Below are 19,297 nucleotides of genomic sequence, written 5' to 3'. Positions count from 1 at the left end.
CCATCCTCCTCCTCCTCCTCCTCCTCATCACACCAGCAGGCCAGGGACTATGCAGACAAGTTCAGGATGTTTATGTATTTGATATAAACCCTATTCATGCATATCAAATTAAAATGGATCATTCTGAATAATGGTATTCTTTAACAACAAAACAGTTGTTTCACTGCTTCAGGGTAAAATGCCTCCAATGCAAATCTTTCCACCTTCGAGAGCTTCTTACTGCAATGCTGCATTTGGTTCAGGGAGAAGCCCAGTGTCGCCCATTCATTCGCCAGACTCTTGCATTCTCTACAGTCATCAATGCACCGAGCGGAAAGGTGCTTCGGACTGCATGGTTTGTACCACAGTGCTGCTGTCTAGCTGGAATTGATAAGTGCAGTATAATGCTGACTACGGGGCTGCAACCAGTTCCATGCTCAGCACACACGCCAGTCCCTGTACTGGCTCTGGGATCCAACCCCAGCAAGGTGATGACAATGGACTCTGTCCCAAAATGAAAAAAATATATATATGGCTAGATTAATTCTAAAAATAACAATAATAAAGAAGGACCTAAGCTGCAGCAAGATATATTCTAGATTCATTTTTAAATGGTTTCTTGTAAACAAGCAGCTTCTTCAGAATGGTCGTGACACTCATTCAATCATCTGGTGAGAGAGAACCCCACACAGAAATGGCCCTGGCCTTAGAACTGAATTTGATTTTGTTTTATTTATTGTGTAAACAAACAACAAAACATTACGAGTCCTGAATGGCTGCCGCTATTTACAGAGTTTGTGTTCACAATACCACAGAAAGTACCTTCTCCAGAGATGAGAATGATTCTCTGATCAGAGGCAATACTGCTGCAGGAAAAAAACATCTATTAATAAACCGTATAAAAGAGGCACTTTCAAATCTCAATGGATATTTATACTGCAGCCAGAAGATGGAAACATACACAGCTCCATTATAGCTCCTGCTGTTTTTTTGAGTTTATCACTGACCTAAGATGGTACCATGAAATTATAAAAAGTATAGGTGATTTAACTAGCCTGAAAAACAACAATCAGCCTCTGCATATAAGGAAAATGAACTGATATCTGATCAGGGTTTGTAGAATCAAGGTGGGTCAGTCTGACTGTTTCCAAAACAATGTTGGGTACTCAATGCAATGGATTTTCAAATTGTATTCTAGAGCAGAGCTAATCAAAACCTGCTCCATGAATAGCCAAGAGAGATGCAGTAAACCACAGCAAAAGCTTTGAGGAAAGGCTCCAGTTAAGTGCGTTGTGCAAAACCATCACTCAGTTACCCTAGTCAGCGTCTGCAAGTGATTTGTGCTGCTGTATCACATTTAAACTTTAATGCAGACTTCTTGCAATGGAACTTGCTTGTTAGATCAAGAACATCTATTAAAAAGCTCATTATGCCCAGCGTCTCCCTGAATGGGACTACGGATGCCAAAGGACTGGAGAATTAAACGCTCCAGCGAAAGCAGATTAGAAAGTTCAGCGAAGATGGAGAGAAAGCTGCTGAGGCTCCTGCAAGAGAGGCTTGTTATTGGGTGTCAGCCCGTTTCCACATCAACTCCAAGACATGTGCCAGCACTGAAATAATTCAGCACTTCACACAGAGTGCAAGTGCAACTAAACAATTGCTTAATGAAGTGGAAGTTATGCAAATGACAACATGTGAAACTGTCTGTTTTTCCTTCTTGTGCGTACGGACTAGAAAACAGATCTGCAACCACTCCAGTTTCGGGTAAATATTTACTGAAGCTTGTGTGCTGGCATGCGAGTAACCAAAGTAATAAAAAAATAAGCAAACGCAAAGTAATTTAGGAAAATATAGGAAAGCCCACAGCTTTTAATTACAGAGAAAAATAAATAAAATAAACTTCTTTATATATATTGCATATTATTTGTATTCTTTTCCATTATTGGAGTTTCTCAGAAGATGAAAGGGCTGGTGCTGAGGAAACTTTTCCCACAAGGCTTTCCCAGTTCACTCCAGATAATCCCGACTGAAGACCACCCATTCCTGCCACTGACATCTGCCCTCCCCGCTGCAGAGACGGGGTAAATCACTGTCCATCAAGCGCTACTGATCCGGCCATAGTGCAGAAAGCACAGGAAGCCTTTAGGTGGTGATGATCAAACGGAGAACAAAACAAAACACAGCCAGCGTGTTGCCCGATGCACATGTAAAGATTACTATTGCAAAGTTGAAAAGCAGCTGGAATCAGAACAAACCCGCTGTTCCACTGTGGGGCTGTAAAGTACTTATGAGTTATATCTTTAACTTTTCACTGCAAAGAATCACAGGTTTAACCAGATTTAGAACCACTAATTTATCCCATTCATTTCCACACCCCCCATAGCCTGTTTAATTTCATTCCCACTGGTGTATGGAGAAGATCTCCTCTGTGGCAAATGTAGAGCTATCGATCGTTGGCTTGGAGATAGTAGAGTCTCTTGTGACCCAAGTAGGAAATCCATCCTGAAATCCACAGAGGTGCGGGGTTAAAGCAATAGGCTGCACCCTGCCCTGCTGAGATAAGATTCAGGATTAATCAGACTGGTGACCCCCCGGCTCAGTTCATTAAACTGTATTCCAAGTGGTACCTGGTATTTGGTAAAAATATTGTAATTAATCAATTACATAGACCTGAAAACGTTTTTAAAGTGGGGCTCATACTTCCCTGGCTAACAGTAAATAATAATAATAATAATAATAATAATAATAATAATAATAATAATAATGACAGAAGAATGGGTCTTTTGTTTGTTACCATTGCATTAATTAATTTCCTAGACTGCAAAACCTAACTCTTAAACTTTTGCATAAAGAATCCAGGAAACCTCTGGCTGCATTAATAGGAACAGCAAATTCAACCTGTAAGAATCAGCACAGCTTTCTTTATGGTGTCACTGCTGCTGTTTTTTATGGACATAGACGTGGTCTAATGAGACAGAGCAAACCGCATTGATCATCACAGTGGGGGGGTTGCAAGCCTCAGGCCGGCAAGCTTCCAAGTCATTTCTGTCATCCCAGTGCGTGACCTTTCCATATATGCATATTAGCAGGGCCCTGAATTGAGCTAGCCAGGCAGTGTGGCTTCATACATAATGGACTTGCTTCCCCTTGGCTAAAGACATCTTCCCGCATTATAAATAAGAACACAGTCATATACACAACAGGATAATGCAGCTCTATCAATAACCTCAAGTGACCTTGAATTACCCTCTCCGCTGTCCCTGCTTTGACAGTGAAAAACTCAGCGGCAGAAAAACGAGACAGTGTGACTTCAGTGCAACAGTCTGACTTGTCTACCAATGATGCAATCCTCCCGTTAATCCGAGCTGGGGATGACGTGAGTAGATTGGGAGTGCTGCTGCACCAGTATCGACCTGTCCAGGTATCAGAACTCTGAAAAGTGATCGAAGACCCGGCATATATAAAAGCACAGAACAACGAATGCTTACAAATCTATACATCAGCACTGCATTCCTAGTTAGGCTGTACAATAACTTTTGAATGTCCCAGAAATGTTATACCCAGGATTCCAAACGAACAGCTGTATCAACCACTTCTTCACTTCTCCTCGTATCCCTCACTTCCCCTCAAGTGTACAGCTCCTCACCATGCAGGAGACTTACAATGAAGCAGAAACATCTGGAAGCATTTTTAAAATACATTTCGTCACATTGTCAAAAGAGCCCAGCCTACTTCTGCTCGGTCCCTCAGGCTGTCGAATCGAGGCAACTCCGGGAGCTGCGAGAAGCGACGGTCATAGATACACAAGTGGAGGTGCTTGTCAAGGACCCGGAAATCTTCATAACTGCGCTTTACAATCCAACTCCGGCCCTGCGGGACCACGACAGAGAGAGAGAGAGGGAGAGAGAGAGCACAGAAAGCAGGTGAGTACAATTACTGATATTAGATTATTAAATTCTGCAAAATGCCACAGTTACACAGCAAAACATCAGAGGGATTCTATTATTGTTATATCATTATTATCAAATTAAAGAGATTATTATTATTACTGTATGAAATCTATGAACAATGAAAGGCAAGGTGGGAGCATTTTACATCTCACAGCAAAATCTGGGCAATATCACTTGCCCACATACACAGGGAGAAATGCAGAGCACTGAGTTCAGATTTTCACCACAAATATATACTCAGCAACACTTACAAAAGCAATATTTACGATGTCTGCTCAAAGATTTCAAATATTTTAAATGCAAATAGAAAGATGTTTAAAGTGCTATTCATAAATCCTCCTGGATACTTCTAAAATGTATTAAAATAATAACATTGATGTTGGTAGAATTTAAGCTAAAATGAGAACATGAGCTCAGCCATGATTGTCAGATGTATAAGAAAGGGCCCATCTATTAAGAAAAAATAAGCAAATCTTTAGGTAAGAGAAACCAGCTACGGACACACATGAACATGCAGTTAAACCACAAGAATCAGGGAAAGTCTGCTGTTGATCGGCCACTCTCTATAATTGGGGAAAATTCCTAACTCTGACAACAGTAATCCCCACCAGTACAAAAACCAGACATATACGGCACCCCAGAGATGTGACAGCATCATAGCGTTAACTGCTAGCCACACATGATGTTTCTTTTCTGTTGTTGTTGTTTCTAGGTTTTCAGTCACACAACTTTTCATCAGTTCAAGAATGCTAATGGAGAAAGAAAAGTCCCCCTCCTATACTGATACAAGTCACATGAGCGACAAAGAAATAAATACATAATATATATTCAGTGAATTTCCCTCTTGGTCCATTTAAATAGGCTTTACTGGAATCTCCCAGATGTTGATAGCTCTTTGTAAACCCAGTAACACACAATCGCACAGGGCTCTGCAAAGCCATTAAAGTCAACCTCTTTGCACGCAAGCTCCTGTGGTGTATTTCCAAGAAGTTCTGTGCATTTACACAGAATTGTGGATCCATTTATTACAGACATATCTCATATGGGACAGTTTGGGGAGAGGAGGAGGGGATGTGGGTGAGGGTAGGGGTGAAAAAGGATGCCAGCTTATACACAATACCACATGCAATAAATCTCAGTAGTTCCACTACGGCTGTTGGCAGATTTTGTTAGGTTCTTCCCCTGAATATTTCCCCCAATATATATTTTTTAAGACTGTAAATCATAGAAAATATGTTTGCTAGAAGATACTAAATGAAAGAAATCTGAGAACAGAAAGTGCTACCAACAGGATGAAACAGCTGTGGGGGGTGTTGCAGGAGAGAAGCATCATAGACATCTGAAACTTTTGCTATAAAACACCTCTGGGATGAACTGTAGAGGCTCATTAGTTAGGGACTGCAGAGACCGATATCTCTCTGGACAAAAAATGGCTCAATATCTCTCTGGCCAGTCAAAAGGATTGCGGCAGCTATTAAGACAAAAGGCTCACACACTGCTAACTACTTTGCGAACAGCTGTCTACTGCATTCTGTCTGGTACCTCAAAGCTTTTGGAAATAGTGTTTGTATGTGTATCAGCAGTATTAAACCAATATATACTTCTCAGACTTAAGTCTAAAAGCATAATTTCACTCGCAGTTGTGATTTATGGTTTGTTTGACAAAGCACAGTAAAACGAGGAAAGTAAATATCTCACTCCAGCATTATAGAGTTATATCCCCTCCAGCATGCAAGTCCCAGTGCACATGTTTTGTACACACACACACACGCATACACACACACACACACACACACACACCCACCAACCCACAAAACCAGAAGCTTACAACATTACAGTACATTGAATTTTTCCTTGTGGGCTTTAAATAAACATGAAGGCTCTTGAATGTGCCAGATATAGAAGTAGGAACATTTTTAGACTTGGGAAAGCTATCCCTGTGTGTCCTGCACTTTCTGTTATTGGGTGCAAAGGGTGAAAGGCATTTTTTTTTTCATTAGCTTAGATTATTCATAGTGCAATTAATAATTGAATGAATGCAATAGTTTCTATCTAAATAGCCACATGCTTCCTAGATGCACAGCAGGGACGGGAACATCAGGAAATTACTGGGCTTTTAGAAAATAGCTCTTTCCAGCTTATCGAAAGAGATCCCTGCCAACTGAAGTTTTAAAGGCTGCCTGTATAAAGAAGGGGAGCGATTAAGACGAGGCTGGTTAAGTGATTACTCGATGACTCGGAGGGGCTTGTTCAGAAAGCAGACAGCACAGCACTACTGCGCCCCTTTCTTACAATAGCATAGAGTATCCAACAGCATAGAATAACAGTCATAGATTCCACAGTGCATTCTGATTATTTATTTTCGTCTTCATCAAAGGGAAGGAAGAGACCAACATGACTGTCCTCCCAACATTGAAATGTGAAGAAACATGAAAGCAATGCAGTTCTATTGAATTTTTTGATACAAAAAATCAAGATTGTCAGAAATACAGCCTTGTAATAGAGAGATGGTGATTGAGAGAGACAGGGTTTTATGTTTTTCTTGTTGTTTCTTTTTAAGGCAAAGGAAGGAAAGGCATTGCCTTTCAAAATAAGAAACGGGGAGAGAGGGAAAAACATGAGAGAAGAGGAGAGACACAGGGTTACCAAGACCAAGTCGTGACGGCCACTCCTGATCTCACCCTGCCCTGCCGAGTTCCTGAGTAACGTGGCCAGCATGCACACTCCATTGATTTGCATGTCCCTATCGCAGGCTACAGCGCTGCAGCCAAGATGCGTGGGCTAATGAGATTCCCCGGGGGGCCCACTGATATCTCTCTCCTGTGTTAACAATAACCAGCACAATCTGGCAGTCATCCAAAGCCAGCTCCCATCCCCAGGCCAGACAGAACCTCTGAGCAGACGCTGAGACGGAACCCTACAGACACGGAACGGTACAGTGACGGAACACTGCTCCAGCTGCTCATTTACAGTGTCTGTTTTGCTGTATTTCTTAATTGCTGTTTATTGCCCATACCTTCATCAGTGTGCATGACCATATACTATAATATCTTTCCTCAACCACACAGACACAGACAGACACACTCACACAAAAATCTTCTTGGTCTCAGGGAAGTTGACAGACAAGCCTGGCTGAGCACACCTAGGCTTCTCCTGACAGCGAAAGTGATGCCTCACATTTTGCCTGATTGCTTGACTTTTCATGCCCATTAAAGGCCTAGCAGAAAGAACAGTGTTTTGTTCATGTACACGAGTCAGTCTCTCATTACAGTTCAAAGTATACTGAGCAAGTGAAAGTAAAGGTCATGTTTTCACAGAGCTGCCAGTACATTTGACTGTGTATGGCTTCTGTTTCACTATCAATTTGTAGAAACATTTTTAATATAATTTCCATTGTTAATATATATATTAACAATATACATACATAATATATGTATACATGTATGTATGTATATGTTTTTCCCTCTTTCCTTGACATGACCATATCTAAAAACAAAAAAAAAACAAAGAGAAAAAGCAACTACTTACTGTCCCTGTGGTCAAGTTGTTCTTTTCTCATAAGTACGTCTCTCTTATAAAGAGCCGTTACCAGTGCAACCGTAAAAGAATACTTTCCCCTCAGTGCCGTGCCAACACCAAACTCTCTCAACTGCAGCCAGTGCAGCACAGAGAAGGAAACACAACAGGCGGTTCTGCACAAATTCAGTTCCCACCCTGGGAACAATACTTTTATGGCACTAGGTGCCGTTGACTGGCACACACACACACACTCTGACATATACACAGATAGACACAGACATACAGAGTGTAGCTGACTGGAACTTGGTTGTTCTTTTCTTCAGTATCTCTGACAATATGCAAAGCTATTGAACAGTACTGAAAGGCTATACCGAAGATGTGACGCAAGATTATTGTTACATTTTAACTACAATTAAATGCCTTTTTTTTTTTTTTTTTTTTTTACAGGCTTAGAAGGGTATTGTTTATTTAGGCCTTGAAGAATTTATGCAGTGCTTTAGAACAACCAATCCAAACCATGATGAGTATCATCATTAAACAAAGCAGGAGTCAATCCAATAAAAATCCTTCACTCAAATAGCCTTCAAATGAACACAGTGACAGTGTTTTCTACTCAAGCACTAATTGCCCATGGCTGCTTGAATCGTCATCTGGTAAAGTTCATATTTGTTGTTTGTTTTTACATTTCCTCCCAGTAGTGTCTGATTTTACCACATCGCCACACCAGACAAAGCTATGTCCCAACACAAGCTTCACGTATCCCATGGGATAACTGCAATGAAACCATGTACACTAGTTTAAGATTTTTGGTTTAGAATGACAGCATCGAACTTAATAAATAATAAAAATAAAAAAAATACAAATCAGGCCATGTTTTAACATTAGTTATATTATGTGGCTGAATTTTAAGCTTACAGCAGCCTAATACATGTATGTCTCGACAACTTTGGGAAAAAAGTTATTGGGGGAAATTCAACTGTGCCCTTTAGCAAAGGCCAAGGTGCTATGCAAGCAGTGTCCCACTGAAACCTACCTGACAGCAGATCTGTACTAGATACACCAGCTCCCTCGATTCACAGCCATTGCGGGTCACTTCATTCTGCTCGTCTGCCAGGGCCAGCTAAAAGAGACGGGGAGAGAGAGAATGAAAAGGGGGTAAAGAATTGAAGAGGACATTAGAGAGACAGAGAGAGCAAGAGAGGAGCGAGGGAGGGAGATAGAAATGGAGAGGGCATGAAAGAGTCAGACAGAGAGAGAGAGAGAGAGACAGAGACAGAGAGGAAGAGAAACCATAAGCTCAGTGATGTGTGTGCACACAATGAATAATGAATGAAAACAAGGCAATCACTCCGCTGGGCTTCTTCGGAGAGCCCGAAATAGCAACCAGGTGTCTCCCCATTCCCATGCCCAGACAGGAAGTGAAACGGAACTCTCTGCACACATGGAGCTTAATACCCCACAGACAACACTCCCCCCTCGCCCCCCAGACCCAACACACACAGGACACCTCCACATCTGCTGCTTATAAATGCTGTCTAAATTAATAGTCTTTTAGAGAAACCAAGTTAATGTTAAAGGCTGAGTTACAGGGCAGTTTATGTAACCATACCCGTAAGCTCAGAAATGATGCAGCCACGGGATGTCTTACAGCTGTGAGCAAACCCTATTTTTAGGATTGTATGAGCATACATCAACTTTGACAAAAGAAAAATGCAGGTCTACAAGGGCCATTATGGGAAGAAGGTAGGGGGAGGTTTGAACAATCTTTTCCAACCCCCCAAAGTAATGACAACATCTGCAGTGAATAATGCCAAGCGGTAGAGTTCACAAGCATTGTTATTGCTGTTTCTCATTGAAACGTATCAGAAATATGTGTTGGGATTGATAGGCCTGTTGTGGGGTCAGTTCTGTTCGTCTCGCAAGTGCAACAATGGCCGCCCCGTCAAAGACTCACATGCTGAAGATTGCAGAATGCAGGATATATATATATATATATAAACATAACCTTTAAAAAGCCATGCAATTGAAGCCCTTCCATTCTGTAGACCTCATTCAGTGGCCATATATGCAAGTCACATAGCATTCAATTTTTTTCATCCGCTTTCATTCATATTGCCTATTGTTCTGAAGGCTTATTGATGCTATTGTCTACTCTATGTTGATGGAGTGGACCAGTGTGCAGTCGAAAGGTTTAGGTTTATCACCTATTCCTTCAAGAGCTGTAATATAAGTGAGCCTGCAGGCTATTCCAGGACACACATTTATTGGCAAGCTATCCAGAAGCCCAAATCATCTGCTATTGCAGGGTGTCACCAGCAGCCAGAATCTCTCCCTGGTCCTTTGTGCCAAAAAGGAGGTCTGCCTCCTGCCTCATGAATAGATGTCCCTGAGTGACACGTCATTACCCGTCTCCGATTGGCCCAATCACTTAGCATGATGAGTCGCTGGAGAGAGCCTTGACCTCGACCTGCACACAAAAATTATTCAGATGCTGTTCTCTGACCCCGGACGAAGGTGGGGAGGAAAGAAAAAACAAGCCCCACCCCCAGGAACCCAGCAGCCTTCCACAGCAGCGACAGACCGAGAACCACACAGACTTAACCGTTTCCTTACCACACCACTATCTGTGAATCACGGTTATAATTAAATACAATTGGCTGCTGGCTTTATACAGCTCTCTTCTCAACTGTGCTTTGTGACGTCAACAGGGGTGTTTTGTATCTTTCGGGACTGCTCATAAAAACTATTTGATGGACAAGTGCTATGTTTATCATTTTGCACATACACACGAGAAGATGGCTACCCAGGTAAGCTAATATTTCTAGTTGGGCGCATGAGGCGAGTATAACATAGCATCTTGTCTCAGTAAATACTTAAATGAAAGCTAGACAATGTATTCAGTACTATGTAAATGTATATATAAGAAACAGCAAAAGGTTGAAAAATATTCTAAAATGACATTAATAAAGACCAAACGTAGTGAGAGCCTGAGGACAAAAGGCTTAAAAAACATCAATATGAGAGGTTGATGGCAGTTCTTGAAAATCTAGGGTGGTTTCACAGATGTCAATATCCTACGTCTACCATGCAAGCCTGGCCTTAAGCAAGTGTCCTTCATGTTTCAGTAATTTTGGGCTGAATGGTAGTTTTCCAGTGCTGATTTTTGATTTCTTTTACTGTTGAAAATTTAGGAGCACGGGAATGGACATGAGAGGAAAAAATTACTTTTGCAGGAATTATTTAATCTCTCTATAAAACATTCAGCAGTGATGGTTGACTCACTGAAGTATGGACAGAATTCTATAATATATATATATTAAATAACAAATATTACCACATCAGTAGGTGAAAATGGAATGGCAAAATAAATACATAAGGGAAATTAGTTTCAAATACAGACCATCCAATTTCATCAGTAAGAAACAATGGCTTACACCTTTTATCCCTAGTTTTGCATCAAAGGTTATGAAACAGGAACAGAAAATCCTTCCCAACATAATTGAAACAAAGCCTCTGGGCAATGCCTGTCATATCAGCATCTTGTTGATGGGAGAGAGTCCGTCAAATAAACATAACTGGATAGCCATTCAAAATAACAGTGTGGGTGGGGGGTATGCGATCACTACGAAACAAACACAGCTTCATCTCCTCTCTGTGATCCCCGGATCCAAGGAGAGGACATCCACTTCCAAACAGAAGAATTATTAAAAGCTTTCCAAAGCCCTTTCTTCTAGTTCTGTGACCATGCCAACTTGAAGCATCCTCCTGGAAGAGTCCGAGCTCACTTAGTCAGTGCTTTGCTGTGGCCCTGTCAAAAACAACAACTGAGACACACAAAGAATCCAGGATAAAAGCGAGAAGCGAAATGTGAATTGCCAGTGTCAGTGTGAAGCCATTAAAGACATGGTGACACAATTTGCTCCATAGCACGGTAAGCCAATGTTTAACTCAAGGATCTCCTGGAAGATGTGGTACATAAAAATAGAACCACGACTGCTGAGTAACAAATCCTGATTCTCTTTCTTTTCATGGTGGCTGCAGCTCTTTGTGTGTTTAAGCCACTGATGTTTTTTTTGTGCGTCTTCTTCCTTGCTTATTCCAATCAACGGGACCAAAGTGGTACATCCACAGGCATTAAAAACAAATATCCTATTTAATCTTTTGTTTAAATAGAAAAACTAGGAAAGTTCCTTTAAGATACCATTTAAAAGCTATGTTGGAAGCATATCAAAATACACACAGAGGGAATTTGGAGAAATTAACCGTGCAAGGTTGCATTGCATTTCAGGTTACATAGCTATAAGAATAATAGATGAACCAGCTTATTTGTTTTAATAAAGAAAGAAGTAATAATTGCATTGGTGCATGTTTTATCATTATTATCATTATTATTAACAATAACAGCAGTAGCAGGTAGTTTTTTAGACCGCAGCAATGGTACAGTAATCCTGAGAATTAATTTTGGAGCAGGATACAGAGCTGAACGCAACGTTTCAATTTACATAACAAGACTGAGTAACATGAGCACTAATGACCTAGTTATCCACCACAGTTCAATAACTCTGCTGCAAAGCCAAAGCTCACCAATCAACTCCACTTGCAATGACAACAAAAGGAAATCACTAATACTGAAGAGTACATGCATGTAAAAAGGCTGAAGGAGGCCGAGCGTGTGCCGGTTTCAGGGTCTCTTCAGGATCTGAGTTCAAACTGGTCTCCGGCGATTCAGAGAAAGCAAGCAGGGTACCCATAGCCTTTGAGCTCGCAAATATGGGACCATTTCATTTGCGTAATACAACCAACATTGGCTGGATGCAGTTGAATGGATGCAAGGGCTAAACTGTATTAGTGGTGAAGGCACTTTAGCTGCTTAAGTTAATTGCTGTTGTATTGGGGCAAATCCTACGTAGCAGCATCCTAGAGACTATCGGGCAACACAGATGCACTTACAGATTCCTCCCTTTATATGTTGTTCGGGAACATAAAAAACAAGACCAGACATTAAGAGTAATACTATCAGTCAAAACTGATACAGGCATACAAGACACATCGTTCATTGCGACAGATGTTTAAAAGCCACTTCTTTCAAAGTGAATCTAATGAAAGTGCCTTTAAAACTGCACAGAAACAAATACAGCAGACAAACCCATGTGTTTGTTCTAGAGCATTTGGCCCAATAATCATATGGATGTTAATACAAATACCACTTAATACAATAAAACAACAACATAATAATAATACTACCGAAAGGATCACACAAGTCAGAAACAGAGGAGGTAGCTCTTGGCAGGGATGTGTGTGTGTGTGTGTGTGTGTGTGTGTGTGGGGGGGGGGGGGGTTAGCTCCAAAAGTCTGCAGGATGTCAGGACTCTAGCCATTCTTAAGAAAGAACGCAGTCAGTACTCACAGAGGCAGCGATATCTCCACGTCTTGTGCTGTCAGCCTTTTGTTTACCTCACAAAGCTCAACTCAAGCCAGGCTCTGGGAAGCAAGGGAAGGAGAGGAGAAAAAAAAAAAAAAGCTGCCCTCCAGAACGCCTGACCCTGGTCCCCTCAGCCTGTGTGGCAATCACCTTTCTTCTCCATCGCTCTGTGTCTGTGTGTCAGAACGGGGCCCTGGCTCCAGCCCTCTCCTCGCTCTCCCCCCACCCCCCCACCCCCCCAAGCCCGTCTCACATGAATCCACACAACGGAATACAGATGTCAGCCCTGATGCGTCCTGCTCGCTCTCACAATCCCTCCTCTGTGGTGCAGCACCAAACACTGAATGAAAATCTCTCCTGCCGCTAACAGCTGGATTTGGAGCAAACGAGGTGGAGGGGGGGAGGAGGAGGAGCAAGTCAAAGAGCCAGTGGATTTAAATGGATTTAAATAGATTTTGCTTGACTTCTGTGGCTTTTCAGAGAGAAAGAGAAAAAACTAAAACCTCTCCCCCCCATCAGCTCCATGTCCTTCTCTTGGCTAGCCTTGTTCCATGCTGCCCATTTTTACACTCAGTTTGTGCTGCAGAAAAAATAAAGCGGCGTTTCCTATTCCTCCCTGCACTCACTCTCTCACTGTCTCTCTCTCTCTCTCTCCCATCTCTCTCCAGCACACACTCTCTCTATCCCACTATCTCTCTCTCTTTCATTGGTATAGTCCCCCAGGACAAAGCACAGTGTGGAGCTCTTCCTGAGCCAACAGAAACTGAGAGGAAGGACAGGTGGTAGTTCTCTGCTCACACTCTGGTCCTGCTCCCATTACCCAGCACACACCTGGCACACTACCCAGTGTTGCCAAGGAGAAATAGTTAATAAAAATAAGACCTGGCATCATGTCCACGGTCAGCACCCACCCTTTTAAATACGTATGACAGGGGAGCCCTGCTGAAACAGGCATGAGTTGCAGCCTGGATACAAAGGGAGAGTGTCCTGTTCATGACAGCGTCTCATCACATGCCTTCCTCCGGGTTGAAGGTTTCTCTGTAGCTAGTGCCCAGCATCCCTTTTCTGTTCTCTCATCATTCAAATTATTTAATGTCTTCACACACACAGTATCCCTCCTGATTTTATTTTGTCTGCCGAGTCCAATTTTTGTCCCGAGTCCAAGATCTTTTAACCATTTAATTAATGAATGATTGTTTTTAAAATGACTTTTAAAAATGACTTTTAATTGTTTTTAAAGATTTAGTTGGTTTTAAAACACAAATTGTTTAGGGGTTTCTCGGTTTAGTTTTGTTATATTTTTTTGTCAAATACATTGTCCGTTTTGGATTTAATTTTAAATGCATTGGACCTTTTTTGTTTGTTTTTTATTTTTACCTTTTTAATTGTTTTTTTATTTTGTCCAATGCATTTTCAGTTATTTTCAATGTATTTGACTTTAATGTTGGCAAGCAGTTTTGCTTTAATCACGTTTGTTTTGTTGTTTTGTGCACTTGTTTATTTAAAGTTAAGTTTTTTGTTTTTGATTTTGTTAAATCACAAAGATTTTAAACATTTTAAGTGATTTTAAGAATTGATTTTAAAAAGTTTTTAATCATAAGTATTACAAATTTGAATTGTTTTTATATGTAATGTAAAATACTACAAGCAATAAAACAGTATTTTATTTTGTCTGCCTATTTCAGAACTGTACCACTTTTCTTCAAAGGCTTAAGGGAATTGGATCTTACCAATACTTCATATGCCAAGGGAGGCGAGAGACAAAGCCTGGAAATGCTGCAAAATTGGACAGTAAAATCCGTTCAATCATACTCTCTGACAGTCCGTGTAAGTCGGAGCAATCTCCGACACACACTCACACACCAGTGAAGATCATTTCTCTGTTGTCAGACCCTAGGCTTTGACTGTTAAAATGACAAAGAACCCAGAGTGTCCAGTATGGCCTGACTCTATGCTGGGGTGACAATCATTCTCAATGGACACACGGGCTGCCAAAGAAGTTGTACCAAAAAAAAAAAAAAAAAAAGCTTTTGTTCAGCTTTTTTGCTCTCCACTCTAAAACAAAACTATGGATTTTTTTTGGGCATTAGGAGAATCAGCTGTGGAAGTCTGCAGTTCCACTGTGCAACCCTCCCTGTGCTGGGAGCTACTGACGCAGCTGTAAAGAGCATTGCAGGCCCCTTTTTTTGCCCATGCCCAAAACATAATTGCATAACACACGAGGCCACTCGCTTTTTCCAAATGCAATCCCCTGGGCCCATTCCAGTGGAGCTGATGAAAAGAAGGACTTACAATGAAAAGATAATTAGAGTAAAAGGCTCCAGCACGGGCACCCAAGGACAGACATGCATGCCTAGGTTTCAGTCCAGTCCCAGCACGAATGACATCATCAGTGCAATCACATCTGAGGACAATTAAGCAGTTTTTCCTGGAGAAAACTCAAGAGGCTACACAGAAACACAAACAGTGCCAGAGTCAGAGAGCCCAGGCTGAGAAATTTGCAGAAATGAACGCTCTTTTCCCAGTATTTGAACCTGGTTTATGTGAGTGTGTATGTGTGGCAGGGGAGGTTCTGTGAAGGTAGTCCAATTGCTACCCTTGGGAAAACAGACTAAAACAAAAACTGTACCTGCCTATAATAGAAAGGAAATTATACATATATATATATATATATAATAGAAGGTGACCATTTATATTTAAATGCGTTTATAAACATTTTTAATTTTACATATTTATATACACACATTATGCACATATAAATATAGACATGCGTCTGGTTAAACATTTTCAAAATTATATTTTTCCAGCCTTTTAAATACTGAAATATACACTCACCTAAAGGATTATTAGGAACACCTGTTCAATTTCTCATTAATGCAATTATCTAACCAACCAATCACATGGCACTTGCTTCAATGCATTTAGGGGTGTGGTCCTGGTCAAGACAATCTCCTGAACTCCAAACTGAATGTCTGAATGGGAAAGAAAGGTGATTTAAGCAATTTTGAGCGTGGCATGGTTGTTGGTGCCAGACGGGCCGGTCTGAGTATTTCACAATCTGCTCAGTTACTGGGATTTTCACGCACAACCATTTCTAGGGTTTACAAAGAATGGTGTGAAAAGGGAAAAACATCCAGTATGCGGCAGTCCTGTGGGCGAAAATGCCTTGTTGATGCTAGAGGTCAGAGGAGAATGGGCCGACTGATTCAAGCTGATAGAAGAGCAACTTTGACTGAAATAACCACTCGTTACAACCGAGGTATGCAGCAAAGCATTTGTGAAGCCACAACACGTACAACCTTGAGGCGGATGGGCTACAACAGCAGAAGACCCCACTGGGTACCACTCATCTCCACTACAAATAGGAAAAAGAGGCTACAATTTGCACAAGCTCACCAAAATTGGACAGTTGAAGACTGGAAAAATGTTGCCTGGTCTGATGAGTCTCGATTTCTGTTGAGACATTCAGATGGTAGAGTCAGAATTTGGCGTAAACAGAATGAGAACATGGATCCATCATGCCTTGTTACCACTGTGCAGGCTGCTGGTGGTGGTGTAATGGTGTGGGGGATGTTTTCTTGGCACACTTTAGGCCCCTTAGTGCCAATTGGGCATCGTTTAAATGCCACGGCCTACCTGAGCATTGTTTCTGATCATGTCCATCCCTTTATGACCACCATGTACCCATCCTCTGATGGCTACTTCCAGCAGGATAATGCACCATGTCACAAAGGTCGAATCATTTCAAATTGGTTTCTTGAACATGACAATGAGTTCACTGTACTAAACTGGCCCCCACAGTCACCAGATCTCAACCCAATAGAGCATCTTTGGGATGTGGTGGAACGGGAGCTTCGTGCCCTGGATGTGCATCCCACAAATCTCCATCAACTGCAAGATGCTATCCTATCAATATGGGCCAACATTTCTAAAGAATGCTTTCAGCACCTTGTTGAATCAATGCCATGTAGAATTAAGGCAGTTCTGAAGGCGAAAGGGGGTCAAACACAGTATTAGTATGGTGTTCCTAATAATCCTTTAGGTGAGTGTACTTGTAATACACATATGCAAACAATGCCTTTGGAAACAGCATTTCTCCTAAGTAACGTACTAAACAGACACAGTCAGTTTTGAAAGTCCACTTCCAGACTGGTAGTTTATGTTTTATTCCTGCTCTCTACCTTCAACATACATGTTTGTGATAGATGTGGAAAGTTGTTTGAGTTTTGGTCTGCAAGGGGAGGAATAGATAATACAAAAAACATTAAATATTCTTTCACATCTAAAAAGCTGGCAACATGTAAAGTGCAGAGAGAACATCCAATTCAGGAAGTTTCTGGACGAAATCCAAAGAGCAAACCTCTCAAACAATCACTCTGAACATCTAAAAATGGTTTTATATTCCATCGTTAAAAACAACACATTAGTTGAGGACTGAGGTCTGGGGTGCAAGGGAATAAAGGGAATAAAGGGAACTTCAGCAGTAAAAAAATCATAAGATCATAGATCATTTTCACTGGAACATGTCATCACTGTTCTGTGGCTGCCTTCCTTCTGACAGCTATCTTTGAAGAACCCATTCTGAAATTTTATTCAGATTCATAAGCCCTGTGCTCCTGCAACACTTCAAACAGAGTCAATGATTGACAGCAATTTAGCATCTGTGAGAGTGTGATGAGGCACAGTACTCTTTCTTTTCTTCATTTATTTTTATTTCAGATCTGCCAGTGAGCAATACGAGAAGACGTACAGTAACGAGAGCATCCCGCAGTTCTACTCTAACCTCTTAATGTAATGAAAATAAATTAAACCCATATGATAAAAAATTGGCATTTCTCATGAACATGAAGTAATCAAGTTGCTCAAGTTAACAACTCAGAAAAGGGTTTGAGCGCAGAAGCAGGATGAAGCCGATAAAGTGGCCCACCTCTAAATGCCAGTGTATGATTTACACCCTCCAATATTCACCCAAGTGTGTCCATGTACCGCGAAGCCATCTATCCTAGGCCTACATTAGAGGCACTAATAAAAACACTATATTACACATCAGTACTGCACTGCACTATAGATCATCAGTAACTGAACTTGTTTTGCTAGAAAGCTACAGTAACCCTAAGCAATTGTCTAAATATGGTCAATGACAGGCTTCCATTTAAAATATTAATAATGGCAATAATAATAAATTCAATACATAAAAGTAGCTTAAATGTACACATACACACGATTGCAGCAATACTAGAAATGAAAAAATAAAAAATATAAAAAAAAACAGCTAAAAACTACTAATTTTTCACAGTTATCTGATGAGACAGTCCTGGAAAAAAAATAGTCTGGCCTGGAGCAGCATTCGGATTATTGAAGAAAATACCACAGATCTGGAAAAACTAAAACATTCAGGCAGTTCTAGGAAACAAGGAAAATATGGACTGTAAATTCCCTTACTGGCTTCCAGACAGTAAAGCTGTTTCATGCATAGATGGGGAGGATGGGGAAGTTTCCTTGCTGCAGAACGATTCATTCTGTGTTTAGTGTCATTGCTAACACTGATTTAACTGGTTATCCGTAAGCTGGCCATTTTCCTGTGACATAAGCTCAACAGCAGGGACATGCTTGACCTGGGCAGAAAGTAGGATGCATTCAACTCCAAACTCCCTCTGTGACTCTTTCATTGAAGGTTCTTCCTGTATATTCTAATAAAAGAAAATTAACTCCATGCTGGGCAGGAATCCAGGCTGTTCAGGTGGTCCGTCTCTTTAGGGGAGATGTTGACTCACAGGATAAATAATTAAATCGGGCTGCACAGGTTTGATAAAAATACCATAACAATATTTATCCAAGTGTCCCAATTTAGAGGTTTCCTTGTAGTACAATATTGAACCTGATTCTAAAATGAAAATAATGAAGTTCCCTATCAATTTCAAGGAACTAAAAGTATTTGAAAAAAAAAAAAAAAAAACATTTTTATGTATACATAACAGATTTTTGTTTTCCCAAATTGAATTGTATTTAATTTATAATTCGAGAACCAAAACGCAGAGACCAAAAATCTCCCCTGCGTACGAGCCCTCTAGTACTAATCACAGGTACTCCCACTCTAAGCAATCAAGCACTACTTCAGTGTCAGGCAATGGAACTGCACAGGGATCGGTCAAATCTGGTTCTGTTGCAGCACAACAACTCACATAGTCCAAGGTAAGACGCACCTTTATAAGATGCACCTTTTTTTCAGGGTGTATCGGTTTGTTTACACATCCTTTAAATTGCAAAACTGGTACCCTGGCATATAATTTGACATCTGGATTGATCAAGGAGATGGGGCGATAATGACCCTAATGGGCCATTAAAAAGGATGTCTTTCTCTAGTAGACAGGAACATTAGCGTGTTGCTTGTTGTATGTTGTTGTTGCTGACCTGTGGCTCGGGTTTT

At 40.9% G+C, this 19,297-nt stretch overlaps 1 protein-coding gene across 6 annotated transcripts in view; it reads right to left on the bottom strand.

Moving 5' to 3' along the window:
* Positions 1–19,297, bottom strand: part of arhgap32b (Rho GTPase activating protein 32b) — a 161,257-nt gene that overhangs the window by 50,132 nt on the left and 91,828 nt on the right. For all 6 annotated transcript variants that reach the window (XM_066708230.1, XM_066708238.1, XM_066708246.1 and 3 more), the window contains exons 6-7: positions 8,482–8,568; positions 3,712–3,849 (exon numbers count right to left, since the gene is read on the bottom strand). In XM_066708230.1, coding sequence (XP_066564327.1) covers positions 3,712–3,849; positions 8,482–8,568 — 225 coding nt within the window. The remainder of the gene's footprint in view (positions 1–3,711; positions 3,850–8,481; positions 8,569–19,297) is intronic.

The sequence above is a fragment of the Amia ocellicauda genome, chromosome 1 (assembly GCF_036373705.1).
Source record: "Amia ocellicauda isolate fAmiCal2 chromosome 1, fAmiCal2.hap1, whole genome shotgun sequence".
NCBI classification, from domain to species: Eukaryota; Metazoa; Chordata; class Actinopteri; order Amiiformes; family Amiidae; genus Amia; species Amia ocellicauda.
The sequence above is the reverse complement of the archived record's forward strand: the minus strand, read 5'-3'. Positions and strand labels throughout refer to the sequence as shown.